Genomic DNA, 23,120 nt, shown 5'->3' on the forward strand with positions numbered 1-23,120 from the left:
ATGTGGGCACAAGTTCCATAAAACAACAGACATTTCCTATGGGATAGAAATCCAAATTAGGAAATTTGATTCCAATTCCATTCTGTCTTCTACCGAACTTCCTAAAACTGTTTGGTACTTCAGGATCAGGACTGAGATGCGTGCATTGCTCATCAGCCTTACCAAAAAAATAATTCAAGATCTGAAGAGATGGTGTACAATTTGTTTCAAACTCATAGGCTGTCTTCAAAGAGGCCTCTAAAAATACACCTAAAATATACATTTTTTTAAAAATCCACATTTGCAATGCAAAACAGACAGACAATCAGAAGGACAGCTGCTCCTTTCATTATATTATTACTATTTGTATTGTGGTAGCACCTAGGGCTCTACTCTGGACCAGGACCCCACTGGGCTAGGTGCTATAGAAGCGCAATAGGCACGCATGCCTGCTTGCTCAGATAACTGAAAGGTTTTTTATAAGCAAGCTGCTGCACTTGCATACAGTGCAGGCACTTTTTCCATATGGTCACGGAAAAGTTGGCCTCCTCTACCACGACACTGGGAATGAGATGGGCTTTTTAAATTTCTTACTAATAACCAGTTGTTTATTTTGGCTGTAGACTTTCCTTTCCTGTATCTCATTAGAGGGCCAGTGCAACATTCGAATATTCTGTCACAGTATGAAGGACAGTGAAGTAGATAGAAGCTGGCACCTAGACAGTTCCTGTAACATCCATCGATGGGACTCAATGGCATGAAGCAAGACCAACTCCTGCTCCCTCTTATGGGCATGAAGCTGTGAAGGGGTCAATCTACCATGATTATACACCTGTAGGTGAAGACAAGCTTGTCACAGAGCACAAAAACTATCATCTTCACATAGATGAAGCTGTAGAGGGCTGAGCTGGATTGTGTCGGTGCAGTCAGTTTGGCAAAGGCTCAGGAAGAAGTGACTCAAGAGATGTGGCACTTTCTAGTATATGCGGATGGACAAGGATATCTTGGCCAATTGCCCCTACCTGTTCAAACCAGACATATTCCACTGGCTTAAAATTGGCAGGTGACATTTTCAACATCAATTTCCAGAGTCATCTGAATTCCAGCCAAAAAGGTCATGTGACCACTTATAGACAGATGGAAAACAACATCCATAGCCCATCACCCTTCCTATTCTGTATTGTTCTTATGGTGGTTTTTTAGCTACTCTGAAAGTTTGAATCACGGTAATCTTCCAGGGTAACCGAGGGAGGGAAATCCTAGGAGAGGCACGGGTGAGGGAAAGAGTTTACTTTCCTTTTGTTAAGATCCAGGGGGTCTGGGTCTTGGGGGTCCCCAGGGAAGGTTTTGGAGGGACCAGAGTGTATCAGGCACTGGAATTCCTGATTGGTGGCAGCTTATCAGATCTAAGCAGGTAATTAAGCTTAGAGGAATTCATGCTGGTACCCCAACTTTTGGACTCTAAGGTTCAGATTGGGGAAATATACCATGACATGGTGAGCAGCGTTGGGATAAGAATCCAAAAGCCAGTAAGAATATTATTTTTCTTTTTTCTCTGCTAGCTGCTTATAAGCAGAGAAAAGGGGTTTTTTAAAAGCAAATCTGCAGGGTTTTTTTTTTCTCTCTCTCTTACGAGTACACTGAAGGCAGAGAGATTAAGGTTTAACAAGGGTCTTTTGTTAAACAAAGCAGGCTTAAGTGGTGAGCAACAGACTCCAACAAAACACATATGCATATCAAAGGGTTTTCTTTTGTTTTAATTTAAACGTGAAAGATTAGGTAGAAGAAGTTAAAAAAGGCACTGTTGCTAGGCAACCCCAAGCAGGCAGCAGAGGAACAGCATTTCAGGCAGTAAACAGAAGAGGGCGCACCAGCACAAGAAAGCAGGAACAATGAGCACCAGTGCAGCAACAAGAAAACTAAAAATAGCTAAATTAAAAGCAATTATTAAACACAACGAACATAAAAGACGAATGGAACTAATTCAGGCAGAAATGGCCAGGGAAGAGGCTGCCCACAGGAGAGACATGGAGAAGCAACAAAAAGAGATGGAAAAGCAGCAAGAACAGCTGGAACTAAAAGAAAAAGAGATGGAGCTCCAGAGGGAAGCCCACCAGCAGGCCACGGAATTAGAACAGGCTAAGCAACAGAACACAGTCAATCCTAACAACACTTCACCAGTTGTTCCACATTCCAAAAAATTTCCCACCTACAAGGCAGGTGATGACACTGAAGCCTTCCTAGAAAATTTTGAAAGGACCTGCCATGGATACAGCATCTCTGAAGACCAGTACATGATAGAGCTGAGGCCACTGCTCAGTGGACCCTTAGCAGAGGTGGCGGCTGAAATGCCTAAGGAACAGATGAACGATTATAAACTTTTTCAAACCAAGGCCAGATACAGAATGGGGATAACACCTGAGCATGCCCGTCGGCGGTTCAGAGCCCTAAAATGGAAACCAGATGTGTCATTCCAACATGCCTACCACATTGCAAAGAATTATAAGGCCCAGATATCAGGAACAAAGGTTAACAATATGGACGAGCTGCATCTCCTGATACAAATGGAGCAGTTCTTAGATGGTGTTCCTAAGAAAATAAAAAGGTACATCCTAGATGGGAAACCCAAAACAGTAACCAAGGCGGGGGAGATTGGAGCCAAATGGATGGAAGTGGCAGAAAAGAAAAAAGCTACTGTCAAGGGGAGCGAATACCCCAGGGGGCACACCGACAATAAACCCTACAACCGAGGGCAGCCCAAGACCCCACCTACAACCCAAGAAAAGCCACAGATGCCCTATTCTTCCACCTCACCAGTCTCCAGTAACCCACCTCAGCCCAGTGACCAGTCAGCTGGACGATAGTTTAAATGTAATAAATAGGGACACATAAAGGCCAACTGCCCAAAGAATCCCAACTGAGTGCAGTTCATTACACCACCATCACACCAAAGATCCCCAGGCCCAGATGCCTCTCAAATACCCTTGGAGAGAAGGGAAAATTTGAGAGTGGGCGGAAAGAAGGTTATTGCGTGGAGAGACATGGGGGCACAAGTGTCAGCTATCCATCAATCCTTAGTTGACCCCAAATTCATCAACCCAGAGGCCAAAGTGACAATTTACCCCTTCATGTCACAAGCTGTAGACTTGCCTACAGCTGAACTGCCTGTCCAGTACAAAGGCTGGTCAGGAATGTGGACTTTTGCAGTCTATGACAATTATCCCATCCCCATGCTACTGGGGGAAGACTTGGCCAACCAGGTGAAGCGGGCCAAGAGAGTGGGAATGGTTACACGCAGCCAAACCAGGCAAGCTTCCAGACCCATTCCTGTTCCTGAGCCGTCCACAGAGGCCCCGTCTGTGTTACCAGAGACCCAGACAGAGGTAGTGGACCCAGATCCCCTGCCAATGACTGAAACAGCCACAGTGACTCCAGTCCCAGACCTGGACCTGGAAAAGCAAACAGCACCAGCGCCAGCAATTGAAAACCAATCTTCAACCCCAAAGCCAGAGGGTGCCAGCGAGCCTAAACTGGCAGAAGCAGCAGACAACTACACCCAAGAGGCTCAGCCAGAGCCTGAAATACCACCTGGTGCACCAGCGGAAAGCGGTTCACCAGCAACGAAAACAACCCCATCACCTACATCACTTCCAGAGGGACCAAGCCCAAGTCCACAGTCTAAGGAAGAACTGGTGTCTCCAGCTTCAAGGGAACAGTTCCAGACTGAGCAGGAAGCAGATAACAGCCTTCAGAAAGCTAGGGCGGCGGCACGGAGCACCCCACCGCCTCTCAGTTCTTCTAATCAATCCCGGTTTGTTGTAGAACAAGGACTTTTATACAAGCAGACTCTTTCTGGTGGACACCAGGAAGACCGGCATCCACAAAAACAGTTGGTGATTCCAACTAAGTACCAGGAAAAGCTCTTAAGCTTAGACCATGATCATCCCAGTGGCCATGCTGGGGTTAACAGAACCAAAGACAGGTTGGGGAAGTCGTTCCACTGGGAGGGGATGGGCAAGGACGTTGCCAAGTATGTCCGGTCTTGTGAGGTGTGCCAAAGAGTGGGAAAACCCCAAGACCAGGTCAAGGCCCCTCTCCAGCCACTCCCCATAATTGAGGTCCCGTTTCAGCGAGTAGCTGTGGATATTCTGGGTCCTTTCCCAAAAAAGACACCCAGAGGAAAGCAGTATATACTGACTTTCATGGACTTTGCTTCCCGATAGCCGGAAGCAGTAGCTCTAGGCAACACCAGGGCTAAAGTTGTGTGCCAGGCCCTAACAGACATTTTTGCCAGGGTAGGTTGGCCCTCCGACATCCTTACAGATTCAGGATCTAATTTCCTGGCAGAAACCATGCAAGAACTGTGGGAAACTCATAGGGTGAATCACTTGGTTGCCACCCCTTACCACCATCAAATCAATAGCCTGGTCGAAAGGTTCAATGGAACTTTGGGGGCCATGATATGTAAATTCGTCAATGAACACTCCAGTGACTGGGACCTAGTGTTGCAGCAGTTGCTTTTTGCCTACAGGGCTGTACCACATCCCAGTTTAGGGTTTTCACCATTTGAACTTGTGTATGGCCATGAGGTTAAGGGGCCATTACAGTTGGTGAAGCAGCAATGGGAGGGGTTTAAGGCTTCTCCAGGAACTAACATTCTAGACTTTGTAAGCAACCTATAAAAAACCCTCCGACACTCTTTAACCCTTGCTAAAGAAAACCTAAAGGATGCTCAGAAAGAGCAAAAGGCCTGGTATGATAAACATACCAGGGAGCGTTCCTTCAAGGTAGAAGACCAGGTTATGGTCTTGAAGGCGCAACAGGCTCATAAGATGAAAGCATCATGGGAAGGGCCATTCACGGTCCAAGAGCACCTGGGAGCTGTTAACTACCTCATAGCATTTCCTAATTCCTCCCTAAAGCCCAGAGTTTACCATGTTAATTCTCTCAAGCCCTTTTATTCCAGAGACTTACAGGTTTGCCAGTTTACACCCCAGGGAGGAGATGACGCTGAGTGGCCTGAAGGTGTCTACTACGAAGGAAAAAGTGACGGTGGCATGGAAGAGGTGAACCTCTCCACCACCCTGGAACGTCTGCAGCGGCAACAAATCAAGGAGCTGTGCACTAGCTTCGCGCCATTGTTCTCAGCCACCCCAGGACAGACTGAACGGGGCATACCAATCCATTGACACAGGTAATGCTCACCCAGTTAGAACCCCACCCTACAGAGTGTCTCCTCATGCCCAAGCTGCTATAGAATGGGAAATCCAGAACATGCTACAGATGGGTATAATACGCTCATCTACCAGTGCATGGGCATCTCCAGTGGTTCTGGTACCCAAACCAGATGGGGAAATACGCTTTTGCATGGACTACCGTAAGCTAAATGCGGTAACTCGTCCAGACAACTATCCAATGCCAAGCACCGATGAGCTATTGGAAAAGTTGGGACGTGCCCAGTTCATATCTGCAATAGACTTAACCAAGGGGTACTGGCAAGTACCGCTAGACGAACCTGCCAAGGAAAGGTCAGCATTCATCACTCATGCGGGGGTGTATGAATTTAATATGCTTCCTTTCGGGCTGTGAAATGCACCCGCCACCTTCCAAAGGCTGGTAGATGGTCTACTAGCGGAATTGGGAGAACATGCAGTTGCCTACCTCAATGATGTGGCCATTTTTTCTGACTTCTGGCCCGAACACCTAGAACATCTGGAAAAAGTCTTTGAGCGTATCAGGCAGGCAGAACTAACTGTTAAGGCCAAAAAGTGTCAAATAGGCCAAAACAGAGTGACTTACCTGGGACACCAGGCAGGTCGAGGAACCATAAACCCCCTACAGGCCAAGGTGCAGGCTATCCAAAAGTGGCCTGTCCCAAAGTCAGAAAAATAGGTCCAATCCTTCTTAGGCTTGGCCGGGTATTACAGGCAATGTGTACCACACTACAGCCAAATCGCTGCCCCACTGACCGACCTGACCAAAAAGACCCAGTCAAATGCAGTTAAGTGAACTGATAAGTGTCAAAAGGCCTTTACCCAACTTAAGGTGACGCTCATGTCTAACTCTGTGCTAAGGGCCCCGGACTTTGACAAACCATTCCTAGTAACCACAGATGCATCTGAGTGTGGTATAGGAGCAGTGCTCATGCAGGAAGGACCGGATCACAACTTCCATCCTGTTGTGTTTCTCAGCAAGAAACTATCTGAGAGGGAAAGTCACTGGTCAGTCAGTGAAAAGGAATGCTACGCCATTGTGTACGCCCTGGAAAAGCTACACTCATACGTTTGGGGACGGCGGTTCCAGCTACAAACCGACCATGCTGCGCTGAAGTGGCTTCATACTGCCAAGGGAAACTACAAAAAACTGCTTCGATGGAGTTTAGCTCTCCAAGATTTTGATTTTAAAATTCAACACATTTCAGGAGCTTCTAACAAAGTAGCTAATGCACTCTCTCGTGAAAGTTTCCCAAAATCCACTGGTTAAAATTGGTCCTTCAAATGTAGAAAGTCTTGTAGTTTACATACTTAGTAGTATACGTAAAGGTGCATGTGTTGTATTAATCTGTTTATTCCAAAGTTCTAGGAAGAAATCACCGCCAGTGAGGTTCCGCGCTGTCTGCGATTTCGGGGGCGTGTCATAAACAAATAGTTAAGGGTTAATGTCTCTTTTACCTGTAAAGGGTTAACAAACAGGGAACCAAACACTTGACCAGAGGACCAATCAGGAGACAAGATACTTTCAAATCTCGGTGGAGGGAAGCCTTTGTTTGTGTTTTTTGGGTTTTGCTTTGTTCTCTCTGGGTCCTGGAAGGGACTAGACGGGCAACCAGTTTTCTTGCCAATCTCCCTTCTACAGTCTCTTATAGCGAGTATTTTAATAAGAAAGGCGGTTATAGTCTTTTGATTGTTTCTGTATTTGCAAATGTGTAGTTTGCTGGAAGTATTTTAAATTGTATTTCTGTTGGAGGAGGCTTTTTCTCCAGTTTCTATAAGCTGACAGACCCTGTAACTTTTACCATCTAAAGTACAGAGATACCTTTTACTTTTTTCTTTCTTTTTATTAAAAGTTTTGCTTTTAAGACCTGTCTGATTTTCCCCCCTTGTTGAGGCTCAAGGGAATTGAGTCTGTACTTAACAGGGAGGGAGGGGAGAAGGGGGAATCCCTTTGTTTTAGATTCACGGAGCTTGAATCTGTTTTGCCTCTGGGTGAGGGAGAAAGGCGGGGGAAGGACATTCCTCCCTGTTTTAAGATTCAAGGAGTTTGAATCACGGTAATCTTCCAGGGTGGGAAATCCTAGGAAAGGCAATGGTGAGGAAAGAGGTTTACTCTCCTTGTGTTAAGATCCAGGGGGTCTGGGTCTTGGGGGTCCCCAGAGAAGGTTTTGGGAGACCAGAGTGTATCAGGCACTGGAATTCCTGATTGGTGGCAGCTTATCAGATCTAAGCTGGTAATTAAGCTTAGAGGAATTCATGCTGGTACCCCAACTTTTGGACTCTAAGGTTCAAACTGGGGAAATATACCATGACACATGTACAGAACTGCATGCAGAACTGAGAGATTTTTGTTATGAGAAATTATAATACAGCCCTAAACTATTAATGTTAAGAACTTTTTCATACAAGATGATTTCCCCCTATTGCTGGAATGCTACTTTCACCTTCAAATAGACAAACTAAGCTGCACCTTAAACTCTAATTAACATTTTTCATTCAATGGAAGTTACAATGGCTTCTTAATCACTAACACCAGTTACCTTAGCGCACACATTTGCTACCTATTTTCACAGTTCTGTATCAGGTGAATTCAAAGCAAAATAAAATATGAAGGTTGCTGTTGCTACCTATGTTGAGAGCTGTTTCCTGTTTGTCCCCAGTCAGGATCCATATCTTGATTTCTGCTTTCATTAGTGTTGCTATAGTTTCTGGAACACCTGCTTGAAGGCGGTCCTCAATGGCTGTAGCTCCAAGAAGCAGTAAATCCTGAAACAAACATAAGAATTTGAGGGGTTGTTTTCTTTAGGCCAATATCAGCTTAGATCACACTCAAAAGGGAATTAATGACTGCATGCTGTACCTCATCACTAATACAGTGTTTTGGCAAGAGCTGAAGAAGTTACTCACCTTGTGCAGAAACAATGGTTCTTCAAGATGTGTGTCCCTATGGGTGCTCCACTGTAGGTGTGCTTGTGTCCTTGCACTGCTGATCAGAGAACTTCAATAGCAGTGTCCAGTAAGCCCACACATGCGCTGTCTCTTCTCGTGCTGTGCCCGAGGCTAGTCAGTGCGTGCAGGCTAGCCCCGCTAAGTTCCTTCTCTAGCACAGAGTAATTGACAAGAACTCCGAAGTAGAGGAAAGAGAGTGGGTTGTGGAGGGACACACATCTTGAAGAACCATTGTTACTGCACAAGATGAGTAACTTCTTCTTCGAGTAGTATCCCTGTGGGTGGTCCACTGTAGATGACTCCCAAGCAGTATCGTTTCTGGAGGGCCGGGACTTCAGAGTCTGGTCCATCACAGATGGCAGGACTGTGGAGCCAAAGATGGCGGCGGAGTCTCTGGTGATCACATAGTGTTCTGTGAAAGTGTGGGCTGACACATATCACCGCTCTACAGATCTCCGAAATAGGAACATTCTTGAAGAAGGCAACGGATGAGGAAATAGACCTTATGGAGTGTGTACAAACAGTCTGGAGGGGTCATACTACAAAACTTGGTAACACTGTCTGATACAAGTTGAGACCCATTTGGAAAGCCTTTGGGCTGATACTGCTGAGCCCTTGGATCTTTCTGCAACAAAGAGGAAAAGCTCAGAGGACTTCCTGAAGGCCTTAGTCCTGTCCAGGTAGAAGGCCAGGGCTCTCCTGACATCCAGGGTATGCAACATAGCCTCCCTGCTGTCTCAGAGAAGCTTGAGGTAAAACATCGGAAGGTGAATCAATTGATTCACTTGAAACAGGGAGGTAACCTTAGGGATGAATTTTGGATGTGGCCTAAGAGTAAGCTTTGTCACTGAAGTATACCGTATTCGGTGGATGCACCATGAGAGCAGTTCTCTCTCCTATTCTCATGCCCAAGGTAATCACTATCAGAAAGACCATTTTCATGGAAAGGTATGTCAGAAAACAGGTGGTCAGAGGTTCAAAAGGAGGCCTAGTCAAAGCTTTCAGTACCAAGTTTAGGTCCCACATGGAAGTCAGAAGTCGAGGTTGTGGGAAAAGGTTTACTATTTCCTTGAGGAACCTGGATGTGACAGCACTGAGTACCCCTCAACGGGCTGGTGGAAAATTGTTATAGCTGCTAAGTGAACCCTGAGACGGCTTAGAGGTAGACCCCATTTGATTAGGGTTAATTCACAGTCTAGGTAGGATATGCAGAAGAGTCATGGATGTTGGGGAGATTTGTTAAGAAGAGCACCAAATTATTTTTGCCAGTAAGTATGTCAAGTCAAAGACTTTCTGCTGTGCAACAGAACCTCTTGTACCTCCCTTTGAACAAGAGCTTTCTAGATATTGGACCCAAGCAGAAGCCATGCCTTGAGGTGGAGAATCCCCAAGTCGGGATGTAGGGTATGTCCTCTGTTCTTTGAGAGGAGGTGTGAAATGGCTGGGAGAAGGATTGGAGGGCACGTCGCAAGCTGTGACAGGTAAGGGTACCACGTCTGCCTGAGCCAAGTAGGAGGAATTAGAATGACATGGGCTCTGTCTTTTTATTTTCTGTGGGACCTTCAATAGTAGGGGAAATGAAGGGAAGGCATTATTATACTGACAGATGAAGAGAAGGGAGTTACCTTACAAGTGGAGAACCAGTGTTGACAGGGCCAATTCAATCAGGGTGGATGTAGTCCACTCCCAACAACTGATGAGGAGGTGTCAATACTAGCAGAGGCAAAACTGCTTTTGTAATGAGCCAGCCACTCCCAGTCTCTATTCAAGCCCAAATTAATGGTGTTAAATTTGCAAATGAATTTTAGTTCTGCAGTTTCTTTTTGAGGTTTTTTTGTTCAGGTATGTCTACTTTTAAATCTGCATCTGTAATTTAAATCTGCCTACATCTGTAATTTTCACTCCATGCATCTGAAGTGGGTTCTTTACCCATGAAAGCTTAAGCCCAAATAAATCTGTTACTCTTTAAGGTGCCACTGGACTCCTCATTCTTTTTGTGGCTACAGACTAACAAGGCTAGCCTCTGATACTTGACATCAGGCCTGAGAGCCACCTTCATGAAGATGATCTTCTGTCAGCACTCTCTGTGCTTACGAGATCATGGAGGGAGTTGTTGGCAAAGACCACACTTTTGCTGGATGTGGCCTTCCCTGAGGCAGTGAATGCACTGGGAGTGCTTGTCTGCAATCGGGATCACCTCTTTGCAAGCAAGGCACTTCTTGAAGCCTGGAAAACCAAGCATACCCCATTGGTAGGGAAGAGTCCCCAGTGGGGGACAAAAGAGAGGGGAAAATAAAGTACTTTATTATTATTATTTTCAAGGGTAAAATAAGAAAGGAGAAAAAAACCAAGAACTATAACTAGGAGACTAACTAGTTATAGATACATAAAATAAAGCAAAAGTCTTATAATGGCTCCATCTCTAGCCATGGGCAGTTGAGAAGGAACTGGGCAGGTCCATGCGCCCAGACTAGCCTCATGGAGCAGTACGAGGAGAGACAGCACATGTGCAGGCCTAGTGGACACTGCTACCAAAGTTCTCCAATCAGCAGTGCAGAGACACGAGCACACCTACAGTGGAGCACCCATAGGGTCACTACTCAAAGGAGAAATACAATACAGTAATTTTTTTTGTGGTTCTTCTATTTCCTCTGCGTACAATCCACATTTTAGAGGTGTATAATGGAGCCAAATGTTTCTGAGCAGAAAAATAGCAACATTTCAAAAGCAATGAATTGAAGTTACACAACTTTAACTTTAGCCAGTGGATGAACATACATACTGGTGCATTCACTAATCACCATAGCAATATGCTTGAACGGTCACAATCTGTATTTCTTAAGCTCACAAAACAGAAATCACCTGGCGTCACATCATTTAAACTATTTCCCCTCCAATAAAATGTACACGCAGCCTGCATACAATCACTCAAGGCTAAAATTATTGCAATTATTTACGGACATAAGCACATCATATGTAACACAAATGGAATGAATATTGAACAATCCAAGTATCTGTACTGTACACACGTATACCATATTCCTGGAAAAAAAAGAATGTCTCATACAACTAGTTAGTGCTACAGAGCTTTGCATATTTTTCTGAAATTTTAGGGCCACTGCAGGAAAGGATTTGGCCATGTTACAGAAAATATGGCAGACAAAATGCTGCAGAAGTAAAAGCAGCAAACTCTGCCAAATAAAGCCACAGTCTTATCTGCCAGTTTTAACCTTGAAAGCATTTAAGTAATTCATCAGCCAAAGGAGAGGGGATTTTTTATACATTTTGTAATCATTTAACTTAGTTATTTGTAACTTTACAGATATTGTACAGGAAAAATTTCAGCAGCATAGACTGAAAAAAGTATCTTTTGGATTGAGAATTAGAAAAATAAATATGAAAACTGGAGTGGATACAACATTAGAAAAGTGAGAAAGAGCGAGAGTGTGCATACGTGTGTGTAATATATACATATATTCCAGCAGCTGTATTTATTAATTCAACATGTGATACATTTAGCAAAATAATCCTGCTTGAAGACTATGGAGCTATTCATATGCATAAGATAAGCAGGATTTAGCCCTCAGCAGCATAAACGTCTACAGTTGTTACCTTTTCAATGATCTCATAGCACTCCTCCATCTTTTGAGTTCTGTCTTTCAAAATTGTGCTGGCTTCATTATAAACATTTAACCATTCTCGATAAGAATTTTCTGACAGGTCCGCATATGCAATGCACAGAGTCCTCAAACCTACAAAACAGAATATAGATGTTGCACACATTAACCTACCGATGGGGAGAATCACATCATTACAATTCTTCTATTGACTGAACCAGCTGATGCTAAGCACCTGGCCTCCTCACTGGAGTCAGTGAAAGTTTCACACACATACGTAATGGAACTTCAAGCTCTAGAAAGATAAGACAATCTCCCAGCACAGTATGAAAACAATTGGGTTTTTCCACCAACTTCACCCAAATGGGGCAGATTATGAATTTACCGACACTGGCATAAATCTAACCAAGTCCACTGACTATGCTGGATTTACACCAGTATAACCAAGATGAGAAGCTGGCCTAACCTCTCCCCAGTTTTCAGTAATCTAGTAATACTGGAGCAACAACAGTGTAATCTTTCATCTAACTTTTCATTTGAGGCTGAAAGTGATTTGTTTTAAATGTAATTACTATAAGTCACACAACCCCAATGACGTTGGTAAGTATTATTATTATTATATTTCAACAGTAGGTATTTCATATATGTAATACCACTCATCTCAAATTATTGCTCATCCCAATACTTCCTTTCAGAGAAGACACTGTATTCTCCCCCTCCGTGCATGCATATTAACTCATAGCTATGTGAACGGGAGTTACACCCACACAATACATAGAGAATAGGCCCCATGGAGTATGAAAGAGATCATTTTATTAGACGGCTGATCAAGTTTAACATATATGAGACCATGTCTACACTACAAAATAAGTTAACCTATTATACACTGGCATACAGCCACTGCAATTATTAAATTGCTTGTGTGTGTGTGCACGTGGCACCTTGAGTCGGCAATGCCCGTTCTTACCAGGAGCACTTGTATCGATTGTACTGTCAGCGTGGGGCATTGTGGTATGGCTCCTGAGAGCCAGCAAAAGTTGATGTAAGTGTCAACCTAATTATAGAAACTGACTCTACCCTGCTCAGGGAGGTGGTGTTACTGAATTGGCATAGAGAGGCACTTACGTCAGCGAGAACCAAGTTTAAATGAAGACTCTTCCACAGCTAGGTCAACACAAAGCATCTTACATCAACCTTACTGTGTAGTGTAGACCAGGCCTAAGTAATAATTTTTATTCTGGCATGAGTTAGTCAGCAAAAGGAGGAAGCATGCCATATAAAATAGAAAGGTTTTATTATTTGGGGTTAGGGGAGTTCACAGAACAAACTGGAAAAAATAGGACTGAGGAAAAAATACATTTTTACAGTAATAAAGTAAAAGGTATATAAAATGAACAAAGCTCATATCCTTGTTAGCACTTCCTTGTGAATGACAGTGTCATGGATTTGTCACCAGTAAAATAAAAAGTTGGCATGTTTGATTTTAGATTGTAAGCTCCTATGAGCAGTGCCAGTGAGCCAGATTCAGACATGAATCTACATGACTTTAAGTTTCAATGCACATATTTTTCCCAGCTCTTTCAGCTTGTATGTTACACTAGCTTAGACACTTAGGCCTAATTCTCATCTCTTCTGATTTTACACGGCTGTAATTCCATTGATTTCAGTGTAGTTACTCCTGATTTACATGAATCAAAGTGAGATCAGAATTAAGTCCCTACTCTCCCTTATTTTTATGCAGGACTCAGTACTGCTCCCACTGAAATCACCATGATTTCAACAGAAGCAGGATCAGCTTGTAAAATCCTTTTTTAGACTTACACATGGGTAAGTGAGTTTACCTTACATATACAACATATCACCCTATGGATTTGTCTTTATTTTTGTCTTGTTCAGCACTCAACAATTTGTTGACATTTAAAAATTAATACACAAAATACTAATAATAATTCAAAAATTTGATTCAAACTTGCCTGTTGTTTCACTTACCTTCTGTGGCAAAGTATTCAAGATGCAATAGTGTTTGCTCCATATATTGGGAATCTTTTGAAAGTCTCTCAAAAATAACATTATCCTATCAAAACCAAATTAAATATAAAGAGTAAATTCACATGTAAACTCTTCACTCATGTACCTACAATGCACAAGTGTTCAACCCCTCAAGATCTAACTGATGTGAGGTGCCTAAAGTGGACATGATAATATCTGAAAATGAAAATACATACAATAATGAATTTTGGTTTACCTATGAAATGGATGTAGCTTCACTTAGAAAGCCAAAGCTGGAATGTTACAGTTTCTACCACCCTATATGAACTCCAAGCAGAAGTGAAAAAGGGTGGGATACTATAATTGCTTTGCAAATACAAAAACACAAACATTGTCTCTTTAGATTTTTCTTCCCTTACCCCCAAACTTGTTACACTGTTTTTTTTAAATTTAGAATACAGTACTGCAAAGATGGAATGCTCCATTTTGAATTACGGAAGTGAGACTGGGTTTTCCAAGAACAGAAGAGTCCTGAACAATAAAAAACAAAGTTCCAACACAGATCCATACTTAAGAGTTTTATCCTGCAATTCTTACTCAGGCAAAATTCCCATTTAGCTCAATGACAGTTTTGCCTAATTAAGAAGTCAGAACAATAAGCAACATAGGCTGGATTCCATTGCTGGGAATTGCCTTAGAAGCATCATCCATTACTGCCTGTGGTTATTTCTGGGACTGATAAAGGTCTGGGGTGGAGGGGAAATGATGAGAGAAAAGTTGCCTGAGAAATCAGGAACAGAAAAAAGGTGTAAAAGACATACAAGAAAAGGAACTTCATTTTTAATATCTAGATGTACTTCAAATACACTTGTACATAAATAAGTAATTTATAATATCACTTTCGTTATTTTATGAGACCAAGACAAGAACATATTCAGGGTTCTGCCCAATAAATGCAAACTCACTTTCAAAAGTTATGGCAACTATTTTTCTTAAAACAAAACAAATTGATTTTTGGAGTCATTCTTGCCTCCCCTGATCTTGCGATTGTTGCGGCCCCTTTGCTGCTGTTAGAGGGTATTCTTCTGTTCCCACTGAAGTCAAAGGCAAAACTTCCACTAACATCTATGGAGCAAGATCAGACCCACAATACCTCTCCTCTTTATTCTTCCCAATGCTAGTTCTGTGATGTGTAACAGCTGTAACATTCAGCAACACAAAACTGACAGCAAGAGGAAGAAAGAGCACAGCAGTGTGAAAATGCAGATGTCAGACATGGTCAGTTCTGTTGGGTCCAGATTTATGTGTGACTTTCAAAAGTTTTAAGCAATGTATAATTACAGTGGCCTTGATTCACCTCTGTTATTCCACTTTCATGTTGGCATAACTCCACCGAAATCAGCGGAGCTACGCTGGAGTATAGTAGAGATGCATCCAGCCCTGTATTTCAAATGATTTTTTTAAAGTGTGTTAAAAAAAAACACACGCACTGTAGTAAATTAGAGCCTTACGGTAAAATGTCACAGAAGCAGCACTGTTAAAATAAACAGAGATTTAATTCCACATGATAAAACTGAGCCACCCTCCATCACTTCCCACTGAATTTAAAGCCACACCCTGCTGTGGTTGTTGATGCCTCTCATTTTTTACAGTCGTTTCATTTTCATACATTATCCCTCCTGTTGGTGAAAGTAGAAGCATAGCATATTATGAGCAGGAACAACTAGCAGCAGCAGATGCAGAGATGGGACAAAGCAGAAGATCACGAGACAGGCAGGGCTAAATGCTTGAGAACAGACTCCAGTTTTGAAGGTTCAGGCCACAGTGTTCAGATGTCTAAGGGTATGTCTACACTACAAGATTATTCCAATTTTACATAAACTGGTTTTGTAAAACAGATTGTATAAAGTCGAGTGCATGCGGCCACACTAAGCACATTAATTCGGCGGTGTGCGTCCCTGGTCCGAGGCTAGCGTCGGTTTCCGGAGAGTTGCACTGTGGGTAGCTATCCCGTAGCTATCCCATAGTTCCCGCAGTCTCCCCTGCCCATTGGAATTCTGGGTTGAGATCCCAATGCAAAAACAGCGTCGCGGGTGATTCTGGATAAATGTCGTCACTCAATCCTTCCTCCGTGAAAGCAACAGCAGACAATCATTTTGCGCCCTTTTTCCCTGGATTGCCCTAGCAGATGCCATAGCATGGCAACCATAGAGCCAGTTTTGCCTTTTGTATACCCTGAAACACCCAGGAAAATGTTTTTGACCCTTCAGGCATTGGGAGCTCAGCCAAGAATGCAAATGCTTTTCAGAGACTGTGGGATAGCTGGAGTCCTCAGTACTCCCTCCTTCTCTCCATGAGCATCCATTTGATTCTTTGGCTTTCCATTACGCTTGTCACACAGCACTGTGCTGTGGACTCTGTCTATCATAGCCTGGAGATTTTTTCAAATGCTTTGGCATTTCGTCTTCTGTAATGGAGCTCTGATAGAACAGATTTGTCTCCCCATACAGCGATCAGATCCAGTATCTCCCGTATGGTCCATGCTGGAGCTCTTTTTGGATTTGGGACTGCATCGCCACCTGTGCTGATCAGAGCTCCACACTAGACAAACAGGAAATGAAATTCAAAAGTTCAAGGGGGTTTTCCTGTCAACCTGGGCAGTGCATCCAAGTTCAGATTGCTTTCCAGAGCGGTCACAATGGTGCACTGTGGGATACCGCCCGGAGGCCAATACCGTCGATTTTCGGCCACACTAACCCTAATCCGACATGGCAATACTGATTTCAGCACTACTCCTCTCGTTGGGGAGGAGTACAGAAATCGGTTTAAAGAGCCCTTTATATCAACATAAAGGGCCTCATTGTGTGGACAGGTGCAGGGTTAAATCGGTTTAAAGCTGCTAAATTCGGTTTAAACGCGTAGTGTACACCAGGCCTAACTTCCTGATTGTACGTGCACATCAGGGGAGACATCCTGCCTGCACTGAAGTCAATGGCAAGACTCCCACTGACTTTAACGCAGGCAGGATTTCAGTTCAGGCACTGAGAGTCTTAAATACTATGTGTGCCTGCAAACAAAATCAGAGAACAGGTTAAGGCTCCTTAAACATTCAGCCCCTAATACATGCAGCTAACACATATTCATTAAAAGGGACAACATTTCAACATTCTAAAAACAATGTGACTGCTGCAGCAGCTCACAATATTTCCAATATTCTCTATTAGTAGTAGCGGATTACTTACAGCCCCTTTGCAGTACAGACGTAGTTGTCCCATTGGAGTTCGAACTATTACAGACATTCTCTTTCTGTTACTATGAGAAAACAAACAGCCATTTTAAATTATTTTCTAATCAGATCTGTGGTTCTAGGAGTAAAAGCACAGTCTGATCCACAAGTTTTCTTCCATACACTTGGCACATTTTAAACCAGATCATACAAAAACACTCGTATATGTACAATACCTAACAATCTTACACATGCCGTTTCTATCTTCCGATCCTATGCTTCTTTAATCAATATGAACATAAATGGCCTGATTTATAGTAGTTTATGGCATACAGATGCACACCCACATTTGCATTCCTAATGTACACGGGAAATTACTGGGACTGCCTAAACTAATCTGGTATTCCTGAAGTTGGTAATCTGCATGCACAGATATTGGCTCATACAATTAATGTAATTACGTACACACAAATTAGGCATGAATTGCAAGTGAGAGTTTCTATGCCTAAAACTTTTTGAAAATCATGCCTCAAATAATTTACCATAACTTTTCAAAAACAAAGATAAACTCACTAAATACTCCAGTTCAAAAATACAATTGATTATCATATAGAAACATGTATTTTGTTGAATCTGTTACCTTGCTCCCAGTGCTGACACACTTCAAGATTGCAGGGGCAGATTGCTCATCCTCTCAGTGAGAGGTAATGCTTTGCATTGCTTAACTACCACTCCTCTGGATCTTTCTTAAGGAATAAAACTAACGGGTTCCCATCAGGGTCCCACCTAATACAGAAGGATGGTGGCTAAGAAGTGTGTCCTGGAAGTTCAAGGAGGGAGAAGATTTTGTGGAGTGTTGTGTCCAGTTCTGAGTTCCACATTTCAGGAAAGATGTGGACAAATTGGAGAGAGTCCAGAGAAGAGCAACAAAAATGATTAAAGGTCTAGATAACATGACCTATGAGGGAAGATTGAAAAAATTGGGTTTGTTTACTTTGGAAAAGAGAAGAGTGAGAGGGGCATGATAGCAATTTTCAAGTACATAAAAGGTTGTTACCAGAAGGAGGGAGAAAAAATGTTTTTCTTAAGTCTGAGGATACATCAAGAAGCAATGGGCTTAAATTGCAGCAAGGGAGGTTGAGGTTGGACATTAGGAAAAACTTCCTAACTGTCAGAGTGGTCAAGCACTGGACTAAATGTCTAAGGAAGTTGTGGAATCTCCATCATTGGAGATTTTTAAGAGCAGGTTAGACAAACACCTGTCACGGATGGTCTAGATAATACTTAGTCCTGCCATGAGAGCAGTGAACTGGACTAGATGACCTCTCAAGGTCCCTTCCAGTCCTAGGATTCTATGTGTCTGTTGTGTGTAACAAGGCTCAAGGTAATATCACTGTTGTATATGGCAAGGCAATACCTTTAACTCTGGACAGCAAAAGATACTAGAAAAACATCAACAGTTTGGAGGGAATTCAGAGAAGAGCAACAAAAATTATTTTAAAGATTGACTTGCAAGAAAAGAATAAAGGCGTATGAGGAAAGAGTTAAATTACCATGGATATGCTAGCACTCTACCTTACGTATTTTTGACCCCAAGAAGGAATAAGAATTGGTAGAATTGTTTAAGCAGGTATAACTAGGAGTAACGGGATAAAAATGAAAAAAAATTAGGCTGAATGTTAGGAAAACTACCTTTGGGGTATATTAGATGGCAGAACAGTCTCCCATAGGAAGTGGTGGTAATCACTTGAATCATTTCTAACTGGACACTCAAGAATATAATGTACAATCCTGTGCTGGCAGGGGTATCAACTAGATGACTTAATGGGTGTTTTTCACTTCTAAGTTTTATGTATGTTATTAAGGGACCTAGGCACTGTTCCCACAGATGAAGCAAGGGGGCTGATTTCATAAACCCTGGCGAAATGCCAGTAAAAAGAATACTATCAGCACACTGTAAACTATGCAAACAAACCTCCTGCTTTAGGAGAAATTATTCAACAAATGAATGCAGGATTCTTCAAAATATACAAAGGGGCGAACAATGGGGACTTTCATGTTCCTCTTAAAAACATTAATTTTGCCTTACTAGTAAATTGCATTTTGTGAGTTTCCCCCCACTTTCCAAAACATGGATTGGTTCATCTGACACGCTAGGAAGCTAGGCAGAATCTCCCACCTCATGCAGTTTTGTGCCTCTTCCCAGCAGCAATCTGTGCACTAAAGATTCAGAAAAAATTTCCTAGCTTTATATTTACATTCAAATCAAAACAAACTACATAAAAAGAATACTAGGATTTCAAAGTAGAGCTTACACAAGTCAGGGAATGTCAAAGTTAAGACTGGTCACACAACCTTAACTCTCTCTGCAACTTTAACTCTATCCCTTGTGCACACACATTCAGTACCAAGTTTGAGTCTTCACTTCTCTACAAGACTTTTACATCAGACTAAACCCAATGAAATCAAACAAGTTAGACTGGCATAAAACAAGAGCGTAGAACTGGGTCCTGTGAATGAAGCAGGGGTACATAATGAATAGGGCCCTACCAAATTCACAGTCCATTTTGGTGAACTTCACAGTTATAAGATTTAAAAAATCATAAATTTCATGATTTCAGTTATTTAAATTTAAAATTTCACAGTATTGTAATTGTAGGGGTCCTGACCCAAAAACAAGCTGGGGGGGGAGAGTCGTAGTATTGCTGCCTTTACTTCTGTGCTGCTGCTGGTGGCGGCGCTGCCTTCAGAGCTGGGCAGCTCGAGAGTGGTGTCTGCTGGCCAGGCCCCCAGCTCTGAAGGTACCGTTGCTGCCAACAGAAGCACAGAAGTAAAGCTGGCATGGTATGGTATTGCCACCCACCCTTCTGCACTGCTGCCTGCAGAGCTGGGCCCCCCGTCAGCAGCTGCCACTGTTTGACTGCCCAGCTCTGAAGGTAGCAGCGCAAAAGTAAGGGTAGCAATACCGTGACCCCCCTAAAATAATCTTGCAACCCCCCCGCAGCTCCCTTTTGGATAGTCTGAGAAACGCTGGTTTCCCCCGTGAAATCATTATAGTATATGGTAAAAGCACACAAAAGACCAGATTTCTCAGGGGGAGACTAGATTTCACGGTCCATGACATATTTTTCATGGCCATGAATTTAGTAGGCTCCTAATAACGAATGAGACATGGCACTTAGTTCAGAGCCTCAGTTTGGTTGAAATTCTAAGGATATTCTGGAAATAACAGAATGCAATGATGGAATTAAAGTTTATTGTAATTACACAGGCACAAGGAGACAGAGTAAAGCGTTTCTGAGCAATCTTAGCCTTGGCAAGTCCTGCCTTTTCGGTACTTCACTTTACTACCTTTTTAAAACAAAACAAAAAACAAAACAAAAAACAGTTTTTTGTAGAACTTTGCTTCCTTCTGTGCATACCTTCAGTCACCATATGGAATGAAGCAGGACTCCTTGTAAGTACGATAAGATAAAGTACATGGGAGAGCATTTGTCTTCCTTGTCTCTTGGACTGAACTTTCTCCTGACAGGCTCTGCCCTGCTGAGTCTCCTACTCATAGCAGATATGTAGGACACTCTTTTATCAAAAAGAGTCCAGGAGCTCTGCAGCAAACTAATGGGCCAGGGGAGCTTCCACCTCCTCCTGGGTCCTGGAATTGTGTGAGCAACCTCATTCTCTTTGCTGGAGTAAGATGCTACTATAGATGAGGGAGGGACAGGATAACAACAAAAGAGACTTATATCTGTGGGCCCGAAGAGAATCCATGAAGGCCCAGAAAAGATCCCTGTAGTCAAAAGATGCAGGGAATTTCTGTGACCAGAAACCCTTCTATCCCCAGTGCTTGGATTCCTGGATGATGACTCCACTCCCTTTATGGAGGTCACAAAGCAAGTCGAGATATCCACAAGACCCAGTGAGAGTCATGGTGGCACATCTGAGGAACATTCAGAGAAGGCAAGGAAGAGGGAAACACAACCTAGACAAATCTTCCCCCTCACCATCCTCTTCCTCTTCAGCAGGCCAAGTCAGCTTGCCACAGAAATAGGCAACAAAGAAGGCCTAAGCAACAGCTGAGTCAGACCTGGCCTTGGTCCACAGAACTGAGGGGGGCCAGGCATTAGAAGTGGCAGAAAAGCCCAGTCTGACTGGTACAACCCAAACCCAGGTGCAAAGCATGAAACATCTCCATCTTCTCAGCAGAGGGAGAATCCATGGGCCTTACCCTGTTATGCTAAGGTTCTCTTACACAGCCAGAGTGGTGCAAAGGATCCTTAGTATAAATGAGAATTAGGCCTGAAGTCTCTCCTGCTGGGAAGCAGAAGGGATACTGGAATTTGGGTGGTCAGGTTGCTCCCAAAAAGGGGTATGAAATTTCCCTCTAGTGGGAGATTCCCTTGTGTGGAAATTATTAATTATATTTTGCACTTATATAGTGCTTTCATCTGACATTCTCAAAGCATTTTATTAAGGCAAGGTGAGAATCATTAGCCCCATTTTACAGGTGAGGAAATCTAGGTGCAGAGAAGTGAAGTGATCTGCCTAAGGTCACACTGAAAGTCTCTGACAGAGCTAGAACTAGAAAAGATGTCTCCTGACTCCCACTTCCATGTCTGACCACTAGACCTCTAATTCCCATTTGTAAGAAGGAGCAGTTTATTCACCCGAGACTGAGGGAAATGGCAAATCTAAAGGAAAATGGATGATATAACTAGACAACCAACTATAATTTCTTTAGATTCCAGTGAACCTGATCATTAGTAATGTTACTAGCACATTTTCTCTCTTATTTGCTGCCTTGCATTTATTTAATATCTGCAGAAATAACTTACCTAGAAAACTCCAGAACATTAAGAATTTCAAAGGCTTCCTCTTTCCCCAGCTGCAGAAAAATACAAAGTACAGAAAATTAAGATGATGTGAACGATGCACATATGTATAGAAGCATCATGATTTCAAATGTGATGTGATCATAGCTCCCTCTCCTGGTTAAAGAGGTATGCTGTCCTATTTCAGTCTAACTGTGAAGTGGCAAATTCAGCCTTCATTTGCACTTGTACAACTCCAGCAACTTTCAATTTCTCTATTACCTTACGAGCCTGCAGACACTGATTTTAGTGGGTTTCCATCTATATAACAGAGGAAATTCTAGCTCCCAATCTTTGCAAGCACATAAGTATGCTTTAAAAAAAGACTAAATATTTAAACCTGCTAAGTAAAGACCACTAACATAAGGAAGGGGTTCAAATATGGTCATAGATATAATAGATAAACAATGCACCACCTGAATAAAAATTTTCCCATCAGAAGCAAAGGCATTACTGTGGTAACAAATCTGAACAGGACTAATAAGCAGGATTCCTCCAAAAGTGTGCACATTTATTTCATGTGTCAGACTGCAATGTACAGGACCAATATGCAAAAGAGACCAAGATTTTCTGTGAAAATTGCCGCATTTAGGAGCAAACCCTGGAATTACCAACAACCCTCCTTTGCACAAGCATAACATTTCACAGATGCAGTGAAACCTGTTTGATTCTACTGCACTGGGAAGCAAGTGCTGAGGGATCCAATGAAGGGACTGGTAGAGTTGAATGTGGGTGGGCTGAGGGAACAGAAATGAAGGGTTTATGGATCCACAACCAATCCTATAGCAGAGCAGAGGTCCAGGACCCGACTGTTGTCTCAGAGCGGCACTGGCAGCTGCAGAGCTTGGCCTAGGGAGGGAGTATTCCCTACCCATAGAAGAAGCATCACACAGCCCAGATACAGTACTCAAGCTGTGTGCTGGAGGCAGGATTTGTTTTGTGGTGCTCAAATGGGCTTAGCTATTTTAGCGATAACACCAGGTGCAGAGCAGGTGGGAAGGCCCTGGACAGTTCCAGACAACACTGCACAGCCAGGACTTACAGCATGCTTTTAAACCAAGTAACAGTGTCTTGAAGTGTCCTAACAACTTTAATGCCTTCCTCTAAATAACACTGAGAAAAGGTGGCGCTGTTCAGAAAAAATCTATACTACGGTCTGGCCTCGAAATTACAAGACTGATAGCTGTGCCCCCTACCCTCCTACCCTTCACAACAGTGTATTCAGCCTTTGTGATACTGTAACTAGCAGGGGTGATTTACAAAACAAACACACATCCAG

The 23,120-nt window shown here is 42.9% G+C and overlaps 1 protein-coding gene across 2 annotated transcripts in view; it reads right to left on the bottom strand.

Annotated features, from left to right (window-relative positions):
• Positions 1 to 23,120, bottom strand: part of ATP8A2 (ATPase phospholipid transporting 8A2) — a 591,777-nt gene that overhangs the window by 440,456 nt on the left and 128,201 nt on the right. For both annotated transcript variants that reach the window (XM_030562288.1, XM_030562284.1), the window contains exons 19-23: positions 21,806 to 21,855; positions 16,990 to 17,059; positions 13,748 to 13,832; positions 11,754 to 11,893; positions 7,820 to 7,958 (exon numbers count right to left, since the gene is read on the bottom strand). In XM_030562288.1, coding sequence (XP_030418148.1) covers positions 7,820 to 7,958; positions 11,754 to 11,893; positions 13,748 to 13,832; positions 16,990 to 17,059; positions 21,806 to 21,855 — 484 coding nt within the window. The remainder of the gene's footprint in view (positions 1 to 7,819; positions 7,959 to 11,753; positions 11,894 to 13,747; positions 13,833 to 16,989; positions 17,060 to 21,805; positions 21,856 to 23,120) is intronic.

Source organism: Gopherus evgoodei, chromosome 1 (assembly GCF_007399415.2).
Source record: "Gopherus evgoodei ecotype Sinaloan lineage chromosome 1, rGopEvg1_v1.p, whole genome shotgun sequence".
NCBI lineage: Eukaryota > Metazoa > Chordata > Testudines > Testudinidae > Gopherus > Gopherus evgoodei.